The 22,643-nt window shown below is 30.6% G+C and overlaps 1 protein-coding gene across 1 annotated transcript in view; it reads right to left on the minus strand.

Moving 5' to 3' along the window:
• LOC125073089 (muscle segmentation homeobox-like) overlaps positions 1 to 19,467 on the minus strand; it is a 41,662-nt gene extending 22,195 nt beyond the window's left edge. The window contains exon 1 of the mRNA XM_047683782.1: positions 18,528 to 19,467. Coding sequence (XP_047539738.1) covers positions 18,528 to 18,915 — 388 coding nt within the window. The 5' untranslated portion in view covers positions 18,916 to 19,467. The remainder of the gene's footprint in view (positions 1 to 18,527) is intronic.
• Between the last annotated feature and the right edge of the window lie 3,176 nt (positions 19,468 to 22,643).

A 22,643-nucleotide genomic window follows, 5' to 3' on the forward strand; every position in this document is an offset into this window, starting at 1 on the left:
TAAGGATTAATAAGGAATTATAGAAAATAGGTTTACAAACAACCAAGTTATTTTATTCGTTAACTTTAAAAGACACCTTCGGACGGACTTCAATGCGGACTCGCTGTAGACTTTTTTAAAACCCAACAATTTTCTACCTTAGCGTTAGGTAATCATGTTACAATATTTTGTAAAGCACCGTCATAGTTCGGTTATTTTGAACAAATTATTTACATATTATATATACGTACTTTCCTCTGATGTCTTTTTCTATTTGTGAAAATAGCATCAAAATATTTGAGTGATGCGGAAAAGAAAATTTCAAAATTAGCTTTACTAGAGATTTACGAAGGATATAAAATAAATCCAAAAATATATCAAACAAGTTATGACAACAACCGTTTCAATTACTAACCTTTAAATCTATGAATGTTATTTTTGTACAAATATTAAATAAATAATACTTTATTTATTAATATTAATTATTGCACGAATATGATTCTTCGATTTCCACATACACATACATCAAATATTTTAAATTGGAAAAACGACTTCATTCTTACGACTTTAAGCATTTCCGTTAGCAATTCCACTAGCAACAGACTAATCAATCAAAAATTCCCTTTAAAATGCTGCCCCTTAACACTAATTGTCAGCTAGTCTTACGTAGAATTCTAGCTTAAAAAATTACAATTCTTGGCATCAATCATTACATACTATACGTATCACATAATGGCAACCTTCATTACTGTTGTTTTTGTTCCTTATATCGTTCATTCAAGTATCATTCATTCATAAGAATGACGTGCCGATGATTGACAGGTGAATGTGTTGCTACATTTTGTTTCGAGATGTTGGCAATTAGCAGTAATTAGTGGCAACACGGTACTGTTAGTAGACATATTAGGTTTACAATGGTTACTATTTTGATATGTTCTTTAAGAATGTATGAAGAACGACCGATTTTTTATAATTCTGTGTGCATAATCACCTTGCTTTTCTGTTTCTGTTATTCCTTCTCGCCTTTATCTTCAATGAAAGAAAATATTTTATCTGTTGAGGTTCTGATATATTAACGTATATAAATTCCTACAAGCTATGCCGAAAAATAGTTATTAGAGACTTAAAGGGCACAGTGTTGTAGCTCGGGCGTTAGTTATTATTTAAAAATAATATTTTTGAAGTTGTGTCTAGCCTGCGCTTATAATATTGGGATATACCTACATTAAAGAATAGATTCAAAAGTAAATTAATTTTAATTTAGTTTTGCATCAAAAATACAGTTGTGTTTCATTTGTAGATGAACATATCAGCAATGATAATCTCAGAGAACAGCCTCAAATTGTCTATCCTCAACGTACCATCACGGTTACCTAAGCTGTGCTCGCTATGATCCAGCGTGGAGCAGGGTCCGCTGGATTGCGGTAAAGCCTTAGACTTGAGGATAGCATAAATGTATGTTTAAAATGTGTGCAAGTGGGCTGTAAACTAAATATATTATCATCATTATTGCATAACAAAAAAAAATTAAGCCAGTAAGGGCTACGTCATTCACGAAGGACGGTTATCTCCAGCTCCAGCTAAGGTCTGCTGATGTTTAGTCAATAAGTAAAATTTTAAAGTAATTATAACACAAAATAAAGATGACACGGGCAACTATGAGCCCGTGGATGTTGTTTAATAAAGAAAATAAAAAAAAATATATGAACATATTATTTTATTTAATGTCTAAATGTCCACTCTTCCTTTTGTCATATAATTTTAACGGAGGACGTTTTTTTTAACTTTTAAATAAATACTTTGGCTTAGTTGGAAAATAGTAAAAATAAGTTATTTATTACTTATCATTATTAGTCTGTCATTTGATTCAAAAAATCTATTTATTTATATACTTATATAGCTACCATAGAATTGAGGATATTTGATTTTCATTAAAATAATAGGCAGACTGGAAAATGGATTAACTAATGGTGAGTGTAATGTTGTCTTAGATTTTCGCGATTATTACACATTGAAATAAAACTAGTTTTTAACGGATTTAATCGCGTATATTAATTATTTTATTTTAACATCCGAACTTCAATAGAGAAGATGTTTGGAGACTTTCTAACACTTGGGATCCACTTATTAAAAATTTAAAATCCCAAATCCAACAGACTGCAAGACCTAAAGATACAGTTAGTGCCTTCTGCATGCAACCGGAACGTTACTCAAGATACCAATTAAGAAATCGTTGGCGGTAGTTGTAAATAATATTTCTTTTTAATTCGAACAGACAAATGTCACCTTAGTCTGCCCGTGACCACGAACACTGCAAAGTGCTCGAAACGTCGGGATGTTAAAATAAAATAATTAATATACGCGATTAAATCCGTTAAAAACTAGTTTTATTTTAATGGTGAGTGGTCACAATTTCATCATCAAAGCGCCCCTAACCTTGGGAACTTTACTTCTTATACGGATTAAGAACACAATAGCATAAAAAAAAATTATATATAAAAACTAGGCTTTAATACACTGTATTCATGAATGCTAATAAGTTCAACTTAAACTATGTCAAACGGTTCTGATAATAAAAAGCCTTGAGATTTTTAAAATATGACACGAGGTGACAGCTGTGATATGTGATAAATATATTGTAAAATCAATTCTATCAGCCTTATCATAAAGTTTAAATTATTTAGTAACTGTGTATTCGAGTTTTAATAACATAGCGTGACTGGGTTCAATACAATAACAATCAATATAATTCTTCTGTCTGATTGTAGTCTCGGTTCAAATAATTGGAATGAAGCTAATGCTGTGTCCACACTGTTTTAATCGTTCTGTTGATTTATATTCTTAATACACGGACGATTAACACTTCTTTCAATCGAGTTAGAAAAATGTTTTGAACTTGTTACATAAATACAATTAAAGATCTCTATTTTTTGTATTTTTCATTATATGCAAACTTTTTTGTCGTCGCATTGTGATTTTATTTTTTATTGTATAAGTTTCAAATTCTATGGTTTCGTTAATTTTTATTAATAATGAAATAAGTGGTATATCATATAAATAAATTTATATACATCGTTATCATTATTATAAATGTGAAATTCATTTTGTTTATTTGTTTGTTTGTTTGTCGCACTTCCACGTTACCTGCTCGACCCATTATCGCCAAATTTGGTTTGTATGTTGTCAATGATAGAGAACAGTATCCCAACCCGCCAGCGCCATCCCCATACGTAAACAAAGCCATGGGCGAAAAATTTTATAAGTAGACCCGCAATCTAGTAGGATGATGAGGAATGTCTAGAAATTTCTGCTCGACAAGAGAGAAGGCTCTAGAAGAAGAATCTAGTTGAGAATGAATTAGTTAAAATTAATTAAGCGGTTACAAGCATTGTGGGCAACTTGCAAGTGTATCCACAATTGGAGCAGGTTGTCAAACCTTCTCAAAGGGTAGGCTTGAGCACAGTAGTGGGATATTTACAAGATGATACTATTACCTGCAATTTTTTTTTTTTATTATATTGGACAATATTACGTACATTACTCTGATCCCAATGTAAGTACCTAAAGCACTTGTGTCATGGAAATAAGAAGTAACGACGGTACCACAAACACCCAGACCCAAGGTAACATAGAAAACTAATGAACATTTTCTACATCGATTCGGCCGGGAATCGAACCTCGGATCTCGGAGTGGCGTACCCATGAAAACCGGTGTACACACTACTCGACCACGGAGGTCGTCGATTATATTCTCCGTTCATGTATATTGAACACAAAATTGCCACGCTTGCTTACCTCTACTGTCGATAATTCAAATGAATAAACAATTTTTCTAACAAGTCGTTGGCACGTAATAAAGAATATATTTAAATGTTTTATACCAGTAAAAAAGTTATTAAAGATAGTTTAATTGCGTCGTAATTTATTTCAAATAAAACGCTCAGGTTTTTTTCTTAATTAACTGGCTTAGTCTGGATTTCTCAACGGTTCATTGAAGACAATATTATCCTAGTTCAAATAATAGATGCGAAATTTAGTTTTTTTTTAAAGCTTTCATGTGTTAACTATTCAACTGATCAGAAAAGTATAGGATTACCTAACACCTGAGCCCCCTCCCCCTCCCTAAATAAACTAATATAAATATAAAATAAAGTTCTTATGTACAGACAACCAACCCAGCACTTAAAACTCGCGCATGTATGTCTTATTTACGAATTGTTTTTTTTAGAGTTCCGTACCTTTAAAGGACAAAAGGAACCCTTATAAGATTACTTCGTTGCTCGTCTGCCGGTCAAGACTTTTTTTTCTCTTATATATTCATAAAGTACAAATAAACGTATACGTATATTCTATTTGAAAATCAACGAAAATATAATCTAAGATTTTATTATCAACGCAGGTTCTTGAAGAAAATATTTTTATTACAAATATAATGAAATAAAAATGAATTATAAAATATGAAAAAAACATCTCGAATGATTTTCATAATCATACTGCGTTTCAAAATTGTATATGAATCGTATCATTAAAACAAATTAAATTTTTAAAAACACAGTCGAATGCAATATTTTTTTATTAATCAAATCGTAATCACTTTAACCACGTTACGCATAGACTCAATTCAATTAACCCGTTAATGTGGGTTATTTAATTCAATTGATAATATGCTCACACGACTCGCCTTTTCTCCACACGTCTAAAGCTGACGCTCCATTACTGTGCAGTACTACAGTATGCGATTAAATACTTTCGACTTATTAAATATGTGACTGGAATTATTTATTGAAAGCGATGCAGTGTTCTAGATTTTATGTAGGCAAGGTGATAACAGATACAAAAAATAAAACAACTTTGATACCATTAGTGTCAAACTTTGACAATGTCATTGACAATAGTCAAAGTGGTGATGGCCACTAAAATAATACCTCGAGAAATAATACGCTGTAATCATATATTAAATACTATTCCTACTTAATTCAAAATAACGTAAATTTTGAATTAAGTATTTTTTTGAATACGTTGTAATATAAACAATGTACTATTGTAAAATCCGATCAAACATAGTTTCTTATAAAAGCTTTTGGACTTCATCATTATTAAAAATACTAGTTGTCATTATTTAATTATAGCTTAATGGTAAAACGAAACGTAATGCGATTGTTGGGCTATGTTTAGATATATGAAGCTATGTTTTAGTGGAGTGTGTTTAAAAGTATATGTATTTAATCGTCACGCTTCATTTGCTTGTATTGAAATGAATATAAGTATAAATAAATATGTTCGATTTTTATTTCGTTTTAACACCTTCACTTGATTTGACAGCTATAGCGTTCAACTTTATATACTTCATGGTAAAAAGTTGTTTGTTACAGTTCTAAATTAATACATTTGTTGTTATTATTACAATAATGATTTTAGTAATGTAATCATTTTTTTCGCTCGCTAGAGAATTTTAAAAATCGAATTGAAATTCGAATGTTTATTTTGAAATTTAAATTCCTTTTTTAATGTATTAATTTTTATGGCATAGGAATTCTTATTATCCGTAGTGTTATTCATTTTTTTTAAATTTCTATTCGATATTTAATTTTTAATATTTAATAATTTTCTCTTCTTTTTTTGTCTATGATACAATATTTCAGTGGAAACTAATAATAAAAAAAAAATTGAAAAAACAATTTTGTGATGTATTTACTTTTAACAATAAATCTTTTAAGAAAATTATTATTTTCAAATTCTTAGTCGCCTCGTTGACAAAATCTATGGTTACACAATTATACAATTTGTATACATATAATATTATCTACATATATGTAATATATGTGTGTAATTTATATCTGTACATCTACCACGCATCGTGCCCTCTAACGCACGCAATGCAAGTTTGGATAAGAGATAAGGTTGTATAGCTTTAGGTCTAAGTCACGGTGACTTAGATTTCACGTAGCAATTTTTTATACTTAAAAAGTATATTTGAAGTTATATAAATGGTATAATATTTGATCAGCTTTTTATAAATTGCAAAGGAACCCAAACTGGAGATTAATTTATTTATTACGACCAAATGGAGAGCAGAAGGTCATAAGAGATTTGTATATATTATTTTTCACTAAGTCAATTATTTAATTTTTATTTATATTATCTTTTCTGATATCTGTAGTGTTACAAATAAAGCCTTCCTTATCATACTTACTTTAATTTTTTTTTATGATATAGTTAGGCGTTACCTTATGGTAAGTGGTCAGTGGTCATCACCACCTGTAGAAAATGGCGCTGTGAGAAGAATTAATCATTCCTCACATTGCCAATGCGGCTCCAACCTCAGAACTAAGATGTTATCCATGTATCTGTAGTTACATTGGCTCATTTATCCTTCAAACCGTAACACAAATACTGAGTATTGCTGTTTAGCGGTAGAATATCTGAAGTGTGAGTGGTACTTACCCAGACGGGCTTGCACAAAGCCACTACCACTACCACCATGTGAAGTGTGTTTACTAGGTGCGGAGCTTTGCGTGTGTGCGTACGTACGTATGTGCGTTTTTAAAATATCTTTCATAAGGCTTGTTATATTTATCATAGATTTTGAAACCATAAATAACATGTTAAAAGTGTTTAAATATCGAACATATTTTTCATTTTTATGGTTAACTAATTAAAAATATTTAACAGACAAGATAAATTAGGTGATAGATACAAAAAGGAAAAAGATTATAAATTATTTGTTTTTATAACCGAAACTGATGACACAAACAAATACGTTTTATTAATTAAATATAAATTTAACCGATGTCGCGTATGACATGTGCCTCAAAATGTCTAATTAAGTTAAATTAATGTTTCAATTATAAAAATGACGATATAAATTCGACTCATTAGCAATTAATTTGAATATTAAGTATAATTTCGTGTCCTTTGTCCGAAATATATTATATTTATTTCGAATAAAGACGTCAACAATAACTGTGTTTTGATTTAAAAAAAATAATAATTAAATTGTCTATTATAGCTTTGCGAAAAGTATTTTTTTTTATATCTAATTCATAGGCTGCCAATTTGATTTCTTTTTTTTGTGTAAAGATATATAACTTTTTTAAAATTTTAATATTTTAATCACGTCAAATTTGTGTTATAAAAAATTATACCATAAGTTTGTACCTATAATAGTAATTTTATAAAGAGGTGAGTTTTGCAATAAGCGTAAAGCTGATGATAATGGATCTTTACCATCCTGATCTCAAAAAAAAGTATTCTGTATTATTTGGTGGTGGACTTACACAATATGATATTAACTAAATGAATATAGAATTTGGCTAATTATTATTTACTAACTATATTTTTTTATACTAGTCATCATATATTCAGGACAGAAGATGCACATGTATGTATGCAAACACAGGTGCACTCTCCTAATCCGATGAAATGGCAAATGGAATACGACCGGAAAGTGTTCAGGCGCAGGACCAACGGTTTCACGTGCTTTTTAAGGCACGGGAGTGTACACAACATCCAGACTTCGGTCTGTTTCTGAGAATTTTTCGACAGAAGAGCCCAAAAAAATGTGTATGGGGTTTTGAACCCAGAAGCTTGAACCGTGAGATCTGTGGCCTTATAACACTAGACTCAGGAGGCAGTTTAGTCATATTAATATTATAAAGAGATACGTATGACTTGCTTGCCTTTTTTTTGCGGTTTCGCGCAAAAATTATTTTAGTTTATAGTTTCCGGGTATATGGTATGTTAGTATTAACGTAGTTACATAGTCGCAGATAAATTATCGGTCCAGGCAGACAAAGGAAAAAATATATGAAACAGAAATTTGTTTCGCTCGAAGTGTTACAGAAAAATAACGACATAATATTTTATAACAACTTAATTTTCTTCACCGCAATGTATTAATCTTTATCAATATAAATAACATTTCAATATGTATATTTTCATATTAATATAAAAAAAAAAACAAACTTTTAATTTTTAAAATTCGAACCAGGAGATTTATATATATGTATATAGATCATGTATATTACGTGTTATTTAAATAAACTTGCAAAAAATTCGGGTAACGTGCACCGAACGACTGAATAGATCAGTTGGGAGATTTGAATAAAGAAATAGGTACTAGGCATTGAATTATTATTTTACTCGTACGAAGCCTTGTAGTTGATAGTAATGTACACCGAATTTTTTATACTAATTAATTATAAAAAAATAATAATTTATACATTAAGTTAAATATTTAAACAATGTTCTTTTTTCCTACGGAACCATAAAATCGTATTGTAGAATGTTAAAATCGAATCAATGGTTTGTAATTAATTTAAAAGCTGATGACAGTGCTAATGAGTGCGGTCGCATTAATAACACAGGTGTAGACAAAGTCAGACCGGATTATAAGCTAATAAACTATAGATTCAAAACCATAAATATTCATGCTAATTAAAAAATACCTGATTTTATTTTGATGAGAAGATAGTATTGTTAGGTAAAATTTGAAGCTTGTGAATATCCCACTGATGGGTAACAGCTTTCTTTTCTTTTATAGAGAAGGATAGGAGATTACTCTGCACCGCTGCCTGTCGGAGTCATTGATTTGGCGGAATTTCATTCAATGCAATATCCACAAAACGCGGATTATTTTATAGTTTCATGATAAAAAAAAAAAACATAAGTAATACAAATCAAAATCAAAATATTCAATTACGCCCAAAAAAACACTAGTTGTATTATTTTATCGTGTAATTTTTATTTTATCGTTGTTTTTAAAAAGCACTGGTTAGGAAAGTAGATTCTACCGAGTAGAACCGACAAGAAGCTCAGTAGTTACTCTGTTCCACCATTTTAATTACAAAGCCTGCCTGGAAATCAATAAATTACAGAGTACGTCAATAAAGCAAGGGAGACCAGACGTGGTTGGCTACGTAGGACTTATTATAGCTAGTGCACAAATGTGTGCACAAATACAAGTGCACTCTCTATTCCGTTACTCTCATAATCCTATGGGACGGCAAATAGAATACGACCGGAAAGCGTTTAGGCACAAGACCAATGGCTGTATAAGTGTATACTCTATTCGAACTATAAGAGGAGAAAATTTAAATAAACAATATTCCACAGCAAATATGACGCGATATCATTGGAGAGCGAGAGCGAGAGCTTGATTGATCTATGATATTCACTATGGATTTGCGAAAAAATGGCGTTTTGGACGTCGACGAAACTGTTATCGCAATTTTGGAAGTAAAATTAAAGTGGAAATATGTAGTTACACTAACCCGCGGTGGAATATGCTCCAAACCTTCTCCTCAAAGAGAGAGGAGACCTTAGCCCAGTAGTGCACAATATAGCACAGCTATTAGCAAATCGCATGAAATACGTAAATGTAAGGTTTGTTTATCTTTTTTCCCACTTCCATTGGAATAGGTCATACGTGCTTTCCAAGTGTATACATACTTCCAAGCTCCGATTAAAGAAGTAGGTACACACTAAGTACGTACACGTAAGTACCTTTGCAGCTTATGTTTAAAAAAAATTGGAGTACAGAACCGAGTACTTCGTTTTAGGGCTGCAGTTACTTAGAGGTTTGAAGATGATGATAATATACGCCAAGTTTGTTTTAAAATTCAAAGTTTAACCAGATAATAATAAAAAAAATTGTATTGTTTTCTTTTATTAATGTACGTGATATGAGATGCCGACAGGGAATAAGCAAGTGGTTTCGTGTAAGGATTAAATGATATACAGTAACGCAACATACTATAATTGGTAACAATTTTAAAACTAAATTTAATGTGTGTTTAGTTATCGAATCTAATGAAAAAATCGAATAAATTATATAACTGTATTTTTTTCTAAGTGCTATATATAATTTGAAAACACGTGTATTCAAATTATTTATAGCAATTTAAATAATGAGTACCCATTCTGGCCGAAAAACTATCAGTCTGGTTTCCAGTCTGGTAACAGATAGATGGAAAGACAGGCAATAAAAACCCGTTGATTTTTCTTCCACGGTTCTTCAGGTGGCAGTTTTTAATATGACTATTAATAACCAAGTGCGATACTTACATTAATATTATTAATAATAATAATAGAATAAACCAATTTTAATTTGAATTAAATTAATCGTAAATTCGATTCTCATGTAATATATCGTTCAATTAGGTATTTAACTAATTTAAATAACTAAATAAACTATTTTTAAAAACTAATTTGAATACAATAACTTAATTAAAATGTCCAGACGAGGCGTCTGTCACGTGGCATTGACTGACCTTGGACGCTGGTGATCGTGGTTGTGGATGGTATATTGGTACAAATTTTCACTTCGGTCTGGCTCTCTATTTCTATCTTAATCAAAAGTAGTTAAACAATTAATTCCAATGTAATACCAGTTATTGGTTTAAAATACATAGAAATTACCCCTTTAATTTTGACACAAAGAGATGTAAGGATATTTGTATGAACAGTAGAAAGAAGATGACAAGTTTTTAGTCTTCTGTTAGTATAGGGATAACTTGTAAATTATTGGATTAATTTTGGTAGTCAAATATGGTCACTTATTATGGTATAGTTTGGCGCACGGATAAATGTGCCACCTGATGGTAAGTGGTCATCACTATTATATATATTATTTCTCTGTGAAATAATATTACCATTCCTTACATCAATGCACCTTGGGAACTAAGATGTTATGTCCTTTGAGCCTGTAGTTACACTGGCTCCCTCACTTTTCAAATCACAGTCGCATGGTTTTAAAGGTGTAGGGATTTTTACGGCAAAGTATAAGTTATTTATTTATTTTTATTTATACTCTTTATCGTACTTTGGCATTATAAATGTTTAAAAAATAAACAAAAAAGGAAGAACTAGTATAAAGGTTTGCTAATGATTCATTCCGATAGCTTTTGGCTTGAAAATTTGAGAACAGGCTGATGTACTTATGACGATGAAATTACATAAATATTCTCTATACATTGAAATAAATCGGATAATCTCAATTCCTACGTAAAGTTAAGTACTTTACTTTACGTACTCGTGTGTGTTCGCAAAAATATTCCTAAATTATATTCGTATTAACCACGAGGTTAAGGACGGACAGGATTTTGTGTATATGAAAAAAAAAAAGTGTTTGTCGAAGTATATGAAATTAATATTCATTCTGATTTGGTAGTCAAATAACCAAAGTTTAACAATTAATAAATAGAGTCTTATAATTACTACAAATTTGCGTTTTATTGTTAAATTACCTTAATCGTACTTATTTACCCGACTCTACCGTACCTTTTGTATTACCTACTGTAAGTAAAACATAGTTTCAAAACATACAATTAATGGTTATGGTTGGTCACGTGAAACGAAACGAAAACATAATTTGGAATGGTATGAATTGCGAATTATTTGTGCTGTACAAGTTTCTGGAAGTTCGACTAAAGAATAGGAGCTCTACGATTTAAATTTTAGTTATATTTTCTTAATCATTTTTTTTTTATTTTTTGCCTCAAGTTCCGTCTTAGCCATTGTCAATGTAAACTCTATACATTTATTTATTATTTGTATATAGTCGTTTCAAACCTAAAAAAAAAAAACAAATAAAGTTTGAAAGATTTTCATAACATAGAAATGGTTGTTCATGCTTTCTGTAAAGTATTACATAGAAATACTAGTTCGGCAAATTTTTGCTATTTGCACCTCATATAAGATTAACCAAATAATAACCGAAATTTATTTCTTCAAAATAACCAACTAAAATAATTTAGATTGTTAATTTTCAAAGCGGTTTATTTGGTTTGTTTCTTCGTAACTAAATATTAAGATATAAAAACAAATAGCAAGGAAGTTGCGAATATGTAATTAATAAACAATTAATTAAATAATAACTATTAAACATATTCATTTACAGCCAATGAAATAATTTAATTAATCTTTGAACACAAATACATTTGCAATTAACGAGATATTCATTTGACCTTCCTAAATTAAAATACGATTTTAATATCGCCGTCATTCTCTAGTTAATTATATTACATATTTGACTTTGACTTGTGAACTTTGAAACATTTGATATATTTGCTAGTACCTAAAGCATTCATTATTATGGTATTGTTTTGATTTTTTGTAAGGGAGATAAATTAGTAAAATTATCTAGTCTGTTTTCGATTGCACAGTATTCTGTCTGATGTCAGTAACACCCGAGTGACTTAAATTCCAGAATTCTTCGATAATAATGAAGTTAAATTAATCTTTAAAATTATTAAAGGTAAAAACGAGAATGGCTTTTTTATAATGATAAAAAATTCAGTGTAAGCTGAAATAAATGTCTTGCAAGTTATCATTCGACCAATAGTAAAGCTTCCAGTAAAATAATAATAATATAGATATTCCAGGAAGGTAATTAAATTGAAGGACTGGATAAAATAAACCGCGCCAAAATCGCCATACTGAGTAAGTTTAGAGGCTTCAGTCGTACTAGAGAAATGCTTTTAGTTTTACAAAATAAATTCAAAATAGTTGGTCTCCTCATCTAACAATTCATAATGTCTAATTTGTGTAAACCATGAAAAAACTAATTTCAGAAATTTTCCATCCGATATGAGAAACGGCTTAAGATAGTCGGTTTATTGAAAAAGGTTCTAGGCGACATTTTCTCAACAATTCTAAGGAGCGATGAAGTTATCATAAACCATCAACTAATATGGCAAAGTATACAAAACAAATAATCCGAACGTAACTCGAGTGACACTGAGGAACATTGCTAGTAATAACATTAAGCTATATTAGATTTCTGTTCAGCTTTTTAGCGTTTTCTTATTCCAAACATAAAGGTTGTCAGAAAGAGATGGTTGCTTATATGTGTTTGTATCTTTGTATGTGTGTGTACGTTTAAATATAATTACAAGGTGACATTGATTTCACCTAAGTTTTTCATACAACAATAAGAAACGGTACCTATGCTCAGATACCTTGCAATGCTTAATTCATCACGATTTCAGGGGTTTTGTGAAAATATATTTTTTGCTTTGCTAATGCAACGAGCGTCAGTCAAGTTCAAAGGCTTAAGTTTTTTATTTGCTTAAATACAAATATCTAAGCAATACAGGTGGTTTGTCTGTTCGTTATTTTTAAAATATATTACGAGAGATTTTCCTTCAGTCCTTTAGTCTGTATAAGTATATTAGTATCAGTAATCATTGATGGACGATTTCAAATTCTAAAACAATTTAAGTTCACAGTCATAATGAAGTATTTCATTCGATGGGTATGTAACAATCCGTCATATAAATATCGGAAGGGATCGAACCTCCACTTTGATTCCTGGGCGATTTCGGCAACGGTTTCCACAATTCTCAAGAGAACAATTCAACTGGATATTAAAGTGTACAAGCTTTTCCTCAAACACAAGTGGACTCTTTATTCCTTCACTTTCATGATCCGATCTGGCCTGCTTGAACGGTGGATTGTTTAAAGGAAATGGTTTTTTTTTCTTACTTTTTAGTTATTTGACGCTACACAACTCCATTTTGCTATCCATTTGGTGGTACAATTGTCTCCAAATATGAAAGATTAGTAAATAAAGACAATAAAATAGCACCAAAATCAAATAATTTGTAATGTCCAAATAATTCTTTCGTAATTAAGTTAACGCTACAGATCACGTTAAAATTATTTGTTTATGTAAAGCATTATTTATAAAAGAAAAAGCAATTATCTGGATCAAGTTTTTGTTCAAGGATGACGATGAGTTTTCTGGAAGCTACAGTTCTAATTTGTTTCCCGTTTACTGTGCACAGTGCACAAGTGTGTGCGTAAAACAGAGTTCAGCCTCTAATCACTCTCAAAATTCGACTTGACGGTAAAGAGTTATAGTAGGGCTAAAAACTTTAAGTGTTTCCAAACCTAGGGAACATAAAAAAACATTAATTTCACTCTTTCCGTCATAATTGTTTTAACATTCGTAAGAACAAGACAAATATTGTTTAACTATATGTACTAAACAACACTCAAAGGTAAAATCATTTTTTTCATCTATGTCTCACAAGTTGTTAAATAAATGAGAATTTCATTCACTGCTCTCTGGCTATCTGCCTTTCTCTCGTAAGAAATCTCTGTCTATTAAATAAAAAATCATTATAAATAAAAGCACAAAACCGGAGTTATCTTCTTGTTGTATTTTCTTTGTTCCAAAGCCAACGGTCAAGATGACCCGTGTTACGCAAATCGCAGTCAAATTATCGTCAAATTATCCTTTTTATCATTAACATATCTAATTACTACTGTGTTACATATATCTTTTGTTTTTAGGATAATTTTAATATAAATTATGTTGCATTTGAAATATTTTGGTTTGTTAAATATACATATGAATATGTTAATATTGTAAATTGTAATAATATACAAATTATTAGAGTCGCGTAACAAATAAGCCTGATATTTTGTCCAAGAATTCGTATTCTCTTTGGAGTTGGTAGTATTCTATAAGTGATCTCATGTCATGTTTTTTTATCCAATTTTAATAATATATCAATCTAGAGATAGTTTTACGTACAAAGTAAAATCTAGCAAATTACATAAAATAAACACGGACGTTAATAGTAATCTAGTTACAATACTGAGAGTGATTTTGTGAGCCTTGATTTTATATGTCTTTCTCTATTGTTTTTAATATATTATCTTGTGTTTGACTTTGACTTGACTTTGACGAGGGCTTGACTAATCTATGATTTGCGAAAAAATGGCGTTTTGAACGTGGACACAACTGTTTTCGGAATTTTGGAAGTAAAATTAAAGTGGATATAAGTAGTTAAGTGTAATATGTAATAGTATAGTATTATAAACAAAGATATATCGATCATAAACTCTTAGTAGTGTACAATATAGCTGTGTTATTAGCAAATCGCATGAAATACGTAAATATATTTATGTTTATTCCTATTTAGATTGGAATAGGTTATATTAGAGTCGTGACAGTACTAAGTTTTGTACGAGGCTCTTTTTGTACTGGACTTGGATTAGATTTCTGTGAGAGCAATTCGTACTTGTTATACGAGTCGTCATTTAAATTACTCGTTTTAAACTTTTACGGATTATTCGCTAGAAATACTTAACGAGTTTGCTGATTGGTTTTGATCGAGATGTATAAATCTAAATACAAATGATTATTGCAATAATAATTTATTGCTTTCGTAAATAAATAAGTTAATTTCCAGTATTACTTAGTACATTTAAAATGTGTTTTTTTTTTAAAAAAAACCAATGTTTTGTAAAATATGTTCAGAAATATTTTTTTAAATTAAACAAGCGAAAACCAGGAAAAAACAGTTTTTTCAACTAATCTCAGAAAGTAATGTATTGTAAATGTAATAACAAGTACATTCATTTCTGATTAACTTTTGATGATCTTTGGAGAAAAGAATTAAAAAAAACTATATAGTCTACCGCGAAACAGTAATACCTACTGGATATTAATGTATTCGGTTTTGAAGCAACTATTTGAACCGTCTTAGCAGATTTTTTTATTAAATTACAAGAAATAAAATTACATTATAATAATAAAATACTTATAATACTTTTTTTTTCCTTTTTCCATTTGTTTCAATTTGATATTAAGCAACAAATGTTGGTCCACTGACTTCTTTTGTTTTTTTTTTAAATCATATTATTAGCCCAGACTTAACCTCTTGCTGTTATTTAAGTGTGTTGTTTAATAATTTTTTTAATGATATGGGTGGCCACCGGGACCATAGACAATGGCGCTGTAAGAAATAAAAACCATTTCTTACATGGATTGGCCACCGACCTTTGGTATCTACTAAGATGTTATGTCGCTTGTGCCTAAATTAAGCAACATAAGTGTAAGAGCTGTAAATTTTTAATATGGAATATTAAAAATTATTAAAATTATAACCAACAGCAGTTGCTTAAAACTGGAAGTATGCTTAGCTTATATTATTACAACGTAAAACAATATTAAGATTTCACAAATCTAGGTAGATACTAAACACGAGCAGATATATTTGTAGGTAGATCTTCTTGGGGCTAATGATAACCTAGGTTTGGTTATATTAAATTGATAAGTTATTTATAACATAAAATTTTAATAATGATGGCGATAATGGTTCGAACTTAAATTGATATAAGATTACTAAGAGTTTCATAGTAGGTAAAAGATACGTATATTCTCAGTAGAAGATTAAAAGTTACCAAAGAGAACACAACTTTAAATGCAATTTTAATTCGCTAACGACCAATCTTAGACCAATGTTTGAGTATGTTAACACTAATTACCTACTCATTTGCCATTAATTGTTCTTAGAAGGTATACATTTAAAGTGCCATAATACAAAAACTCTTTGTTTTTTTTATTCATAATAAAGAATTTGCAACGGGATTAATTTTTAAGTAAAATGAGTTATAAAAGTTTAAAACTATATATTAAGAGGTAAACAACTTTTTTTATACATACCTTCGATAAAAGGCAGAAATTATATCTAGGGATTATGTGCCTTGGAAATTTGTCACAGCTTAAATATAACCGATTATTATTATACAGGTACTTGCCAAATGTCAACATAAAAATTTCAATATACAATCGGCTAATTAAATTTTTACCTATACTAATTTTATAAATGCGAAAAAAACTCTGTGTGGTACCTCTTCATGCTTAAACTGCTAACCCGAATTAGATGAACTATGGTATGGACATAGTTTGAGTCCCGTTTTTTATAAATTCTCTACTCAATGTTAAACATTAGGAGTGACGGTTTCAGGTTCAGCTAGTTTGTTATTAATAAATATCTGTATCTAATATTAGTAGGTATAATAAACTGTCATATCGCTAAAGCGATCTTTTTCAATTGATGCAAGGAGGCAAATTTTAATTCAATTAACTTTTTTTATAAAGTGAGATAATCTTTCCAAAATAAAAGAGCCTTCCCTTAATAGTTTAAAGTTCATTTATTTATTTTTTTATAAGACAAGTCCACAAATTAATAATTTATTTTACCCTTGAAAATTTCGACATAATATATATGTATTTAATTAATTAAATTATAATTGTATTGTAATACATATTTTAGCTATAAAATCCCAATTGTCATTATAATTCAAAAATAAACTACAATGTCGCTGCATGCAAATTTAGCAGTTTCTACGCAAATAATCGATTGTTTTTTTTTTTTTTATATAATTTGGATCGTTTAATCTGGTATTCGATTCGAGTTTATGATCATTGATTATACCGCCAAATAAAAATATTTTTTTCGGCTTTTATGTTTTTTGTCTTCTCACCGTCGGTTGGTACCAGTTGGTATCACTAATTTATAATAATTAATATGAATTAATATGAAGATACTAATGTTTATATAAATTTTTTGCTAATATTTAGTTGTTTTATATAGTAATGACATTTGGAATGGCAATCATTTATTGCAAAAGCTATTAGTAGAAACATATCACTCATCAAAAATTAATAATTTTAAGAAGCCAATAAAAATCAATAAACAGCCCATAGTTATTTATAAACCTAGTATATTTTAACACATAGTTATTATAAAAAATATTCACTATTTTCATATTTTATCTGTACTTAATAGGAAGCATCTTAAAGCATATTGACACTTTTTTTATGGCAGAGATTTCCCAGTGGACAGTTAAATTAATATTCAAGTTATAACACTTAATAAGTACTTATGTATTGTTTAGCTGAGTTATTGCTTATATCATTGATATATGCAAAAACAACTAAACATAGTTTTTTTCGTATCTCAACTGATAAGCTTAATGTAATAAACAATGTTAATTTGCAATGCACTACTGGGCTTAATAATTAATTCCTTCAACTTTTAAATTTTTACATTTCCCAATATTCAAAAAAAGAACTCGTTCGGAAATTGGGTGACGAAATGAAATAATTAAAAAATGTTCTTATAATTTTATTTCTTTTATCAGAGTTCGGATGAGCGTTAGTTACGGTTAGGTGGATTCACACCTTGTTCGAATTAAAAAAAAATGCTTTCAAACGGTGTCCGAAAAAAGCGTTTGTGTAAATTTTAAATAATACTGCTTGTAGGTAGATTACACGGCAAATTATGAATTTATCACATTTAAATAAAAATAAAGTATAATTTAAAAGCATATTAGTATTATACCTAATTAAATATTCGGTTATACACCGTGTTGCTAAAATATTAGAAGGATGTACATAATATATTTTGTTCCTATCTAATTATTTCAAATTTTTATGTACTTGTGGATTTGTTTTATAAATAAATAAATAGTACCTCATGAATAAACCTCCTCAATACCTCCTGTACCTATAATATTATATTTTTATTTTGAAAGGCATATAATTTTGATGTTATTGTATTTAATCACAGCCATCATCGGTTAATACAATTTGTTTCACAATTATGTAAAATATCTTTTGTGACACGGCCTTCAAGATTCCAATATCTTAATATTTCTTGGATATTAAGAGATTGGAAAATGTTCACATGCCTTTGAATATACATACTCAACAATGTAAGAGGAAATGAAAGAAATAAACTACTTACTGTTTGGCGATCCCGTGCGAAACATGGGATTCGGTGCCATCCACGGGAACGCGCCGAACGGCCATGTAGTTGGCGTCGGCCCTTGGTACAGTCGCGGTAACAACGGCTGCGGAACCACAACTCCACCCCTGTTCTCCGTTTCATCATCGTTTGTACTCCCCCGCTCGTCACGATCATCTCTCTCATCTCCCGCGTTGGATTCAACATCCTCGATGTCCACATCGCTGTCGTCGGTGTCGACGGTGCTCTCCGCATCGTTGCTGTGTGCGTCGGGCGTGTCCCGCGGCGTGTCGGACTTGCTGCCCAGGAGCGAGTCGACACTGAATGATATTCGACCCTTCGCGCTCTCCGCGGCCTCCGACCGCTCGCATTCCAGCGACGTCTTCATTTCATCTACGCGATTTCATTTCCATCAACAATCCGACGGTATTTTACGTCGTCATTATTTTCTTAATTTACGTTTATATATTTCAAATCGAAGAATTGCAACATTCGAATCGATTTCACTCGATTAATTCAACAGGTTTCGATTTCCGAAGTGAATTATCAATACGTACGATTTTGATTACTTAATTAACAAAAGGTAAAATGTTTACGCGTTTCTGTAATAAAACAGGTTGTCGTACGCTGTTTGCATAGTCGTCGCTCATATGAGATGTACTTGCAACGAAAATAAGTTGTAAAACAAGATCGTAAATCACGCATCCGAAATCCGAATACGAGCGCAAAGCGATACGGCTGCTATACAATATCACTTACAGTCACATCACATAATGTAACACTTCGTTTCCTTCGATGCAAGTGCTCTAAACTCAAAATCGGTGATTGTGGCGCAACGCAAATTTGCGAATACGTTGTGAAACGCGATGCGTCCGCGTAATGATTCGCGTGGAGGCGCGTTGGAAATCGCGCTAGCATTGGGGCGCAAACCGCGACCCGCGGACCGCCTCTCCCTCTTTGCTACATTCGAGAGAGACGCAGCTACCGAGCGAGGAATTTTAATAAGCGGCGCGGAGCGAACGAGACGACGATACAATCCGACATGTGTGTAAACGCGATATTGGGTAGGCGGGGTCCGTCGCGCTCAAATTAATAGCCTCTATGGAGTACGCCTTATAACGTCCCCTTCTGGGATTCTAATTGAAGCCGCATTACAATGTAGTAAAGTTGATTTTCGTTAAATACGATTATTGTAGTAGTGACGTGAAGGTAATAAGCATCTCGGATTGCAGTGGCTATTGTGTTGAATGAAAAAGGAGTAAATAGACGGGTGCCGTAGGCGGCGTAGAGGGGACTTTACGATTTAATTATTCGCGAATACGGAGGCATTTTGTAGCGAGCTAATGTCTCATTGTCTCATTAATATCTCGGCCGGCCATGTTTGATTTGTTTATGACACGGGCGAGGTGCAAAGCGGGTGACGTTTCTAGCTACCGTTCTGAAATGTTTTGTACGTCTGTGCGACAGTTTGAGTTCGGAAACACAGATTCAATGCTCTGCAACTTGGCTCTGAATTAATTTCGCTACGCTCGTCTACTTACTATCTTTATTAGACTTGTCGGTATTGTTAGGAACGTGGATTAAATGCTTCTCTATATTCTACCAGCCGTAAAGCGGATCTTGTTCACGACGTATTTGATATTTGTATACATGTAGGTACTAACTGACTTTGTTACGTTAAATTTATTTATTTAAACTTTGTTGAAAAGAAGCAATTTGATAGTACAATGAAATTATCGTCATCGAGGTAATTTCTGCCAGTTAACCTTTATTATAAGGAGTCATATACTATGGATGGCTTGAAATGTAATAATAAAAACTAAAATACAATAATAATATAGAAACAAATTTTAAAAATATCTACATGAGTAATAAAATGTTTGATTTACTATGAGAGTATAGAGACGTTGGTATATACAGTCAGATAATTGTATGTATCTGGTACTAATTGAATTGGTACATGAAAACGATAATTACAATAAATATGTATCTGATGTTTATTTACGAAAGCAGTATTAGATATTAGATAAAAATATAAAATAGTCTTAAATATTTGTTTACCTTTAAATAAATGTGTGTACAACGACTTAATTTCGCAATTATACGATTTACCTAACCATTAAAAACATTTAGCACGTAACAGCGTGATTATAGAGAGAAAGCAGTCGGCAAGATCGTATCATTCAAGCGTTTAAAAGGTTATCTGTCGAAAGTATTCCATTAAAAAGACATAAATACATCAAAGCCGATTACAAAAGAAAACCTATTTGAAATCAAATCGTTAGCGCTGTGTCACTTAGCGTTAATCGCATTATATCGATATCATCTCTTTGTGATTTCCTCAAAAAAAACTCTCATTTCAGAGCTCTATTCAAAAGCAATAAGGTCGAAATTTGCAATTTAAAAACACGTCAATTCGCAGATATTAACAAAAGACTTTCGCTCAACAATTGTTGCAGGAAAATGAACTGTATATCATTGTAATAGAGCCCATAGATTTCGCTTTGATACATTTCCCCTCCAGCCAATTAACGTGATTTAATTGTACAGGCAGATTATCGTTGACTGTAATGGAGGAGGGTAATGACGGCGTTCTGTATACGGCTTTATGTCAAAAAAATATTTGTAATATCGCTAAATTTAAAAAATTTTTCGTCTGTTATCATGCGGAATGAGAAAGTTTTATAAGCAATGAAAAAAAAAGTGTAAGTAATTAATAGTCTTCTTATTCTATTAAATATGCAAATCTTCAATACATTTAAAAATTTTAAATAAAAAATTACATATTAAAAAAATAATAAAGATATAAGTATAATTGTCACGATGAAATAAAAAGATCTGGTTTTATATAAAAAATACAGTGGGTATAAAATTAAAAAGTTTCAGTTATACAGGATTATAAAATACGGAATAATTCAAAATTACGATAAAAACTTTTTTAAAAACGCGCTTCAATGGCAGACCAGTTAAAGACTTTTTAATTTATGATCGAATAAATTAAAAAAAAAATGCTGAATTCGACTCGTTAAACGTTCACTTTTATTTGCTTTTTAATTAAGAGCAAAAGACATCTTAATATAAATTATATATATAAGAATGAGAGCAATGAAAATCTAATACCGTCTTCCCTCGAGAGGCCCTTAGCGAAAACGGCTTAACTGAAAATTTATACCGAAATAATACGAAAGGGCAATCTTTTTTTAAATAACGACTTTCATATTCCCGAGTGGCGCGAACAATTTAGCGGAGATGAGATATTTTTTTTATTAAAAACCTGGGGGTAGTTGTGAGTGGGGTGGAAGGACAGTTCGGCCATTACAGCGCGCGAAATGAGTTTTTAGTTAGTGCCTTTTTTCAGCTTATACAGGTTGTTTCAGTAATTTGAATACTGAATGTATGAAATCTTCAAATATGAAAATTAAGTAAAAATACAATACATTTATATTATTGTGAAAAAATATATACTATTCGGCATACTACAAAGCTAAAGAGGTTCATACCTAACAATTAACATTTACAAACAATGGTCGGAGATTTTGAAAATCAATACTTACGCATGTGTAACACTATTTAAATTAAATTAAATTCTTAGTTTAATAACTTTTAGCAAAGCCAATAGGACTCAATTGAATAAATATTTTTGACTTCGACTATGACTTTTGAAGAAATGTGATTGTACGTACCTTTCTACTGTGACTAGCTTCTGTATTTCTTAGGAAGTATTAATACTATGTAATTATATTTTAAATTTATAATTATATACATAATTTATATTAAAAATAATACGCAATTTTATTTAGTAATATATAAGTAGTCGAATTTTGAGCAAAATATATATTTTGATATCATTGTCACTCAATAGTATTGGTATTGCTATTTATTATATTTGATTGTAGAACCTTCCTCAAAGAAAGAGGAGACTGTAGCCCAACAGCGGGACATTATCAAGCTGTCATTTTTTACTCTACTATATATTATTTTAGATATTTTATTGTGGACCTTGTTGTAAATTATCAGGAATACAAAATGCTATGAAAAATAAAGAAACAGTATTTAATATGTATTCAGATTATATGGTATCTTTCCCCATTTGACGGGTATTTGACAGGAATTTCC

The sequence above is a fragment of the Vanessa atalanta genome, chromosome 23 (assembly GCF_905147765.1).
Source record: "Vanessa atalanta chromosome 23, ilVanAtal1.2, whole genome shotgun sequence".
NCBI classification, from domain to species: domain Eukaryota; kingdom Metazoa; phylum Arthropoda; class Insecta; order Lepidoptera; family Nymphalidae; genus Vanessa; species Vanessa atalanta.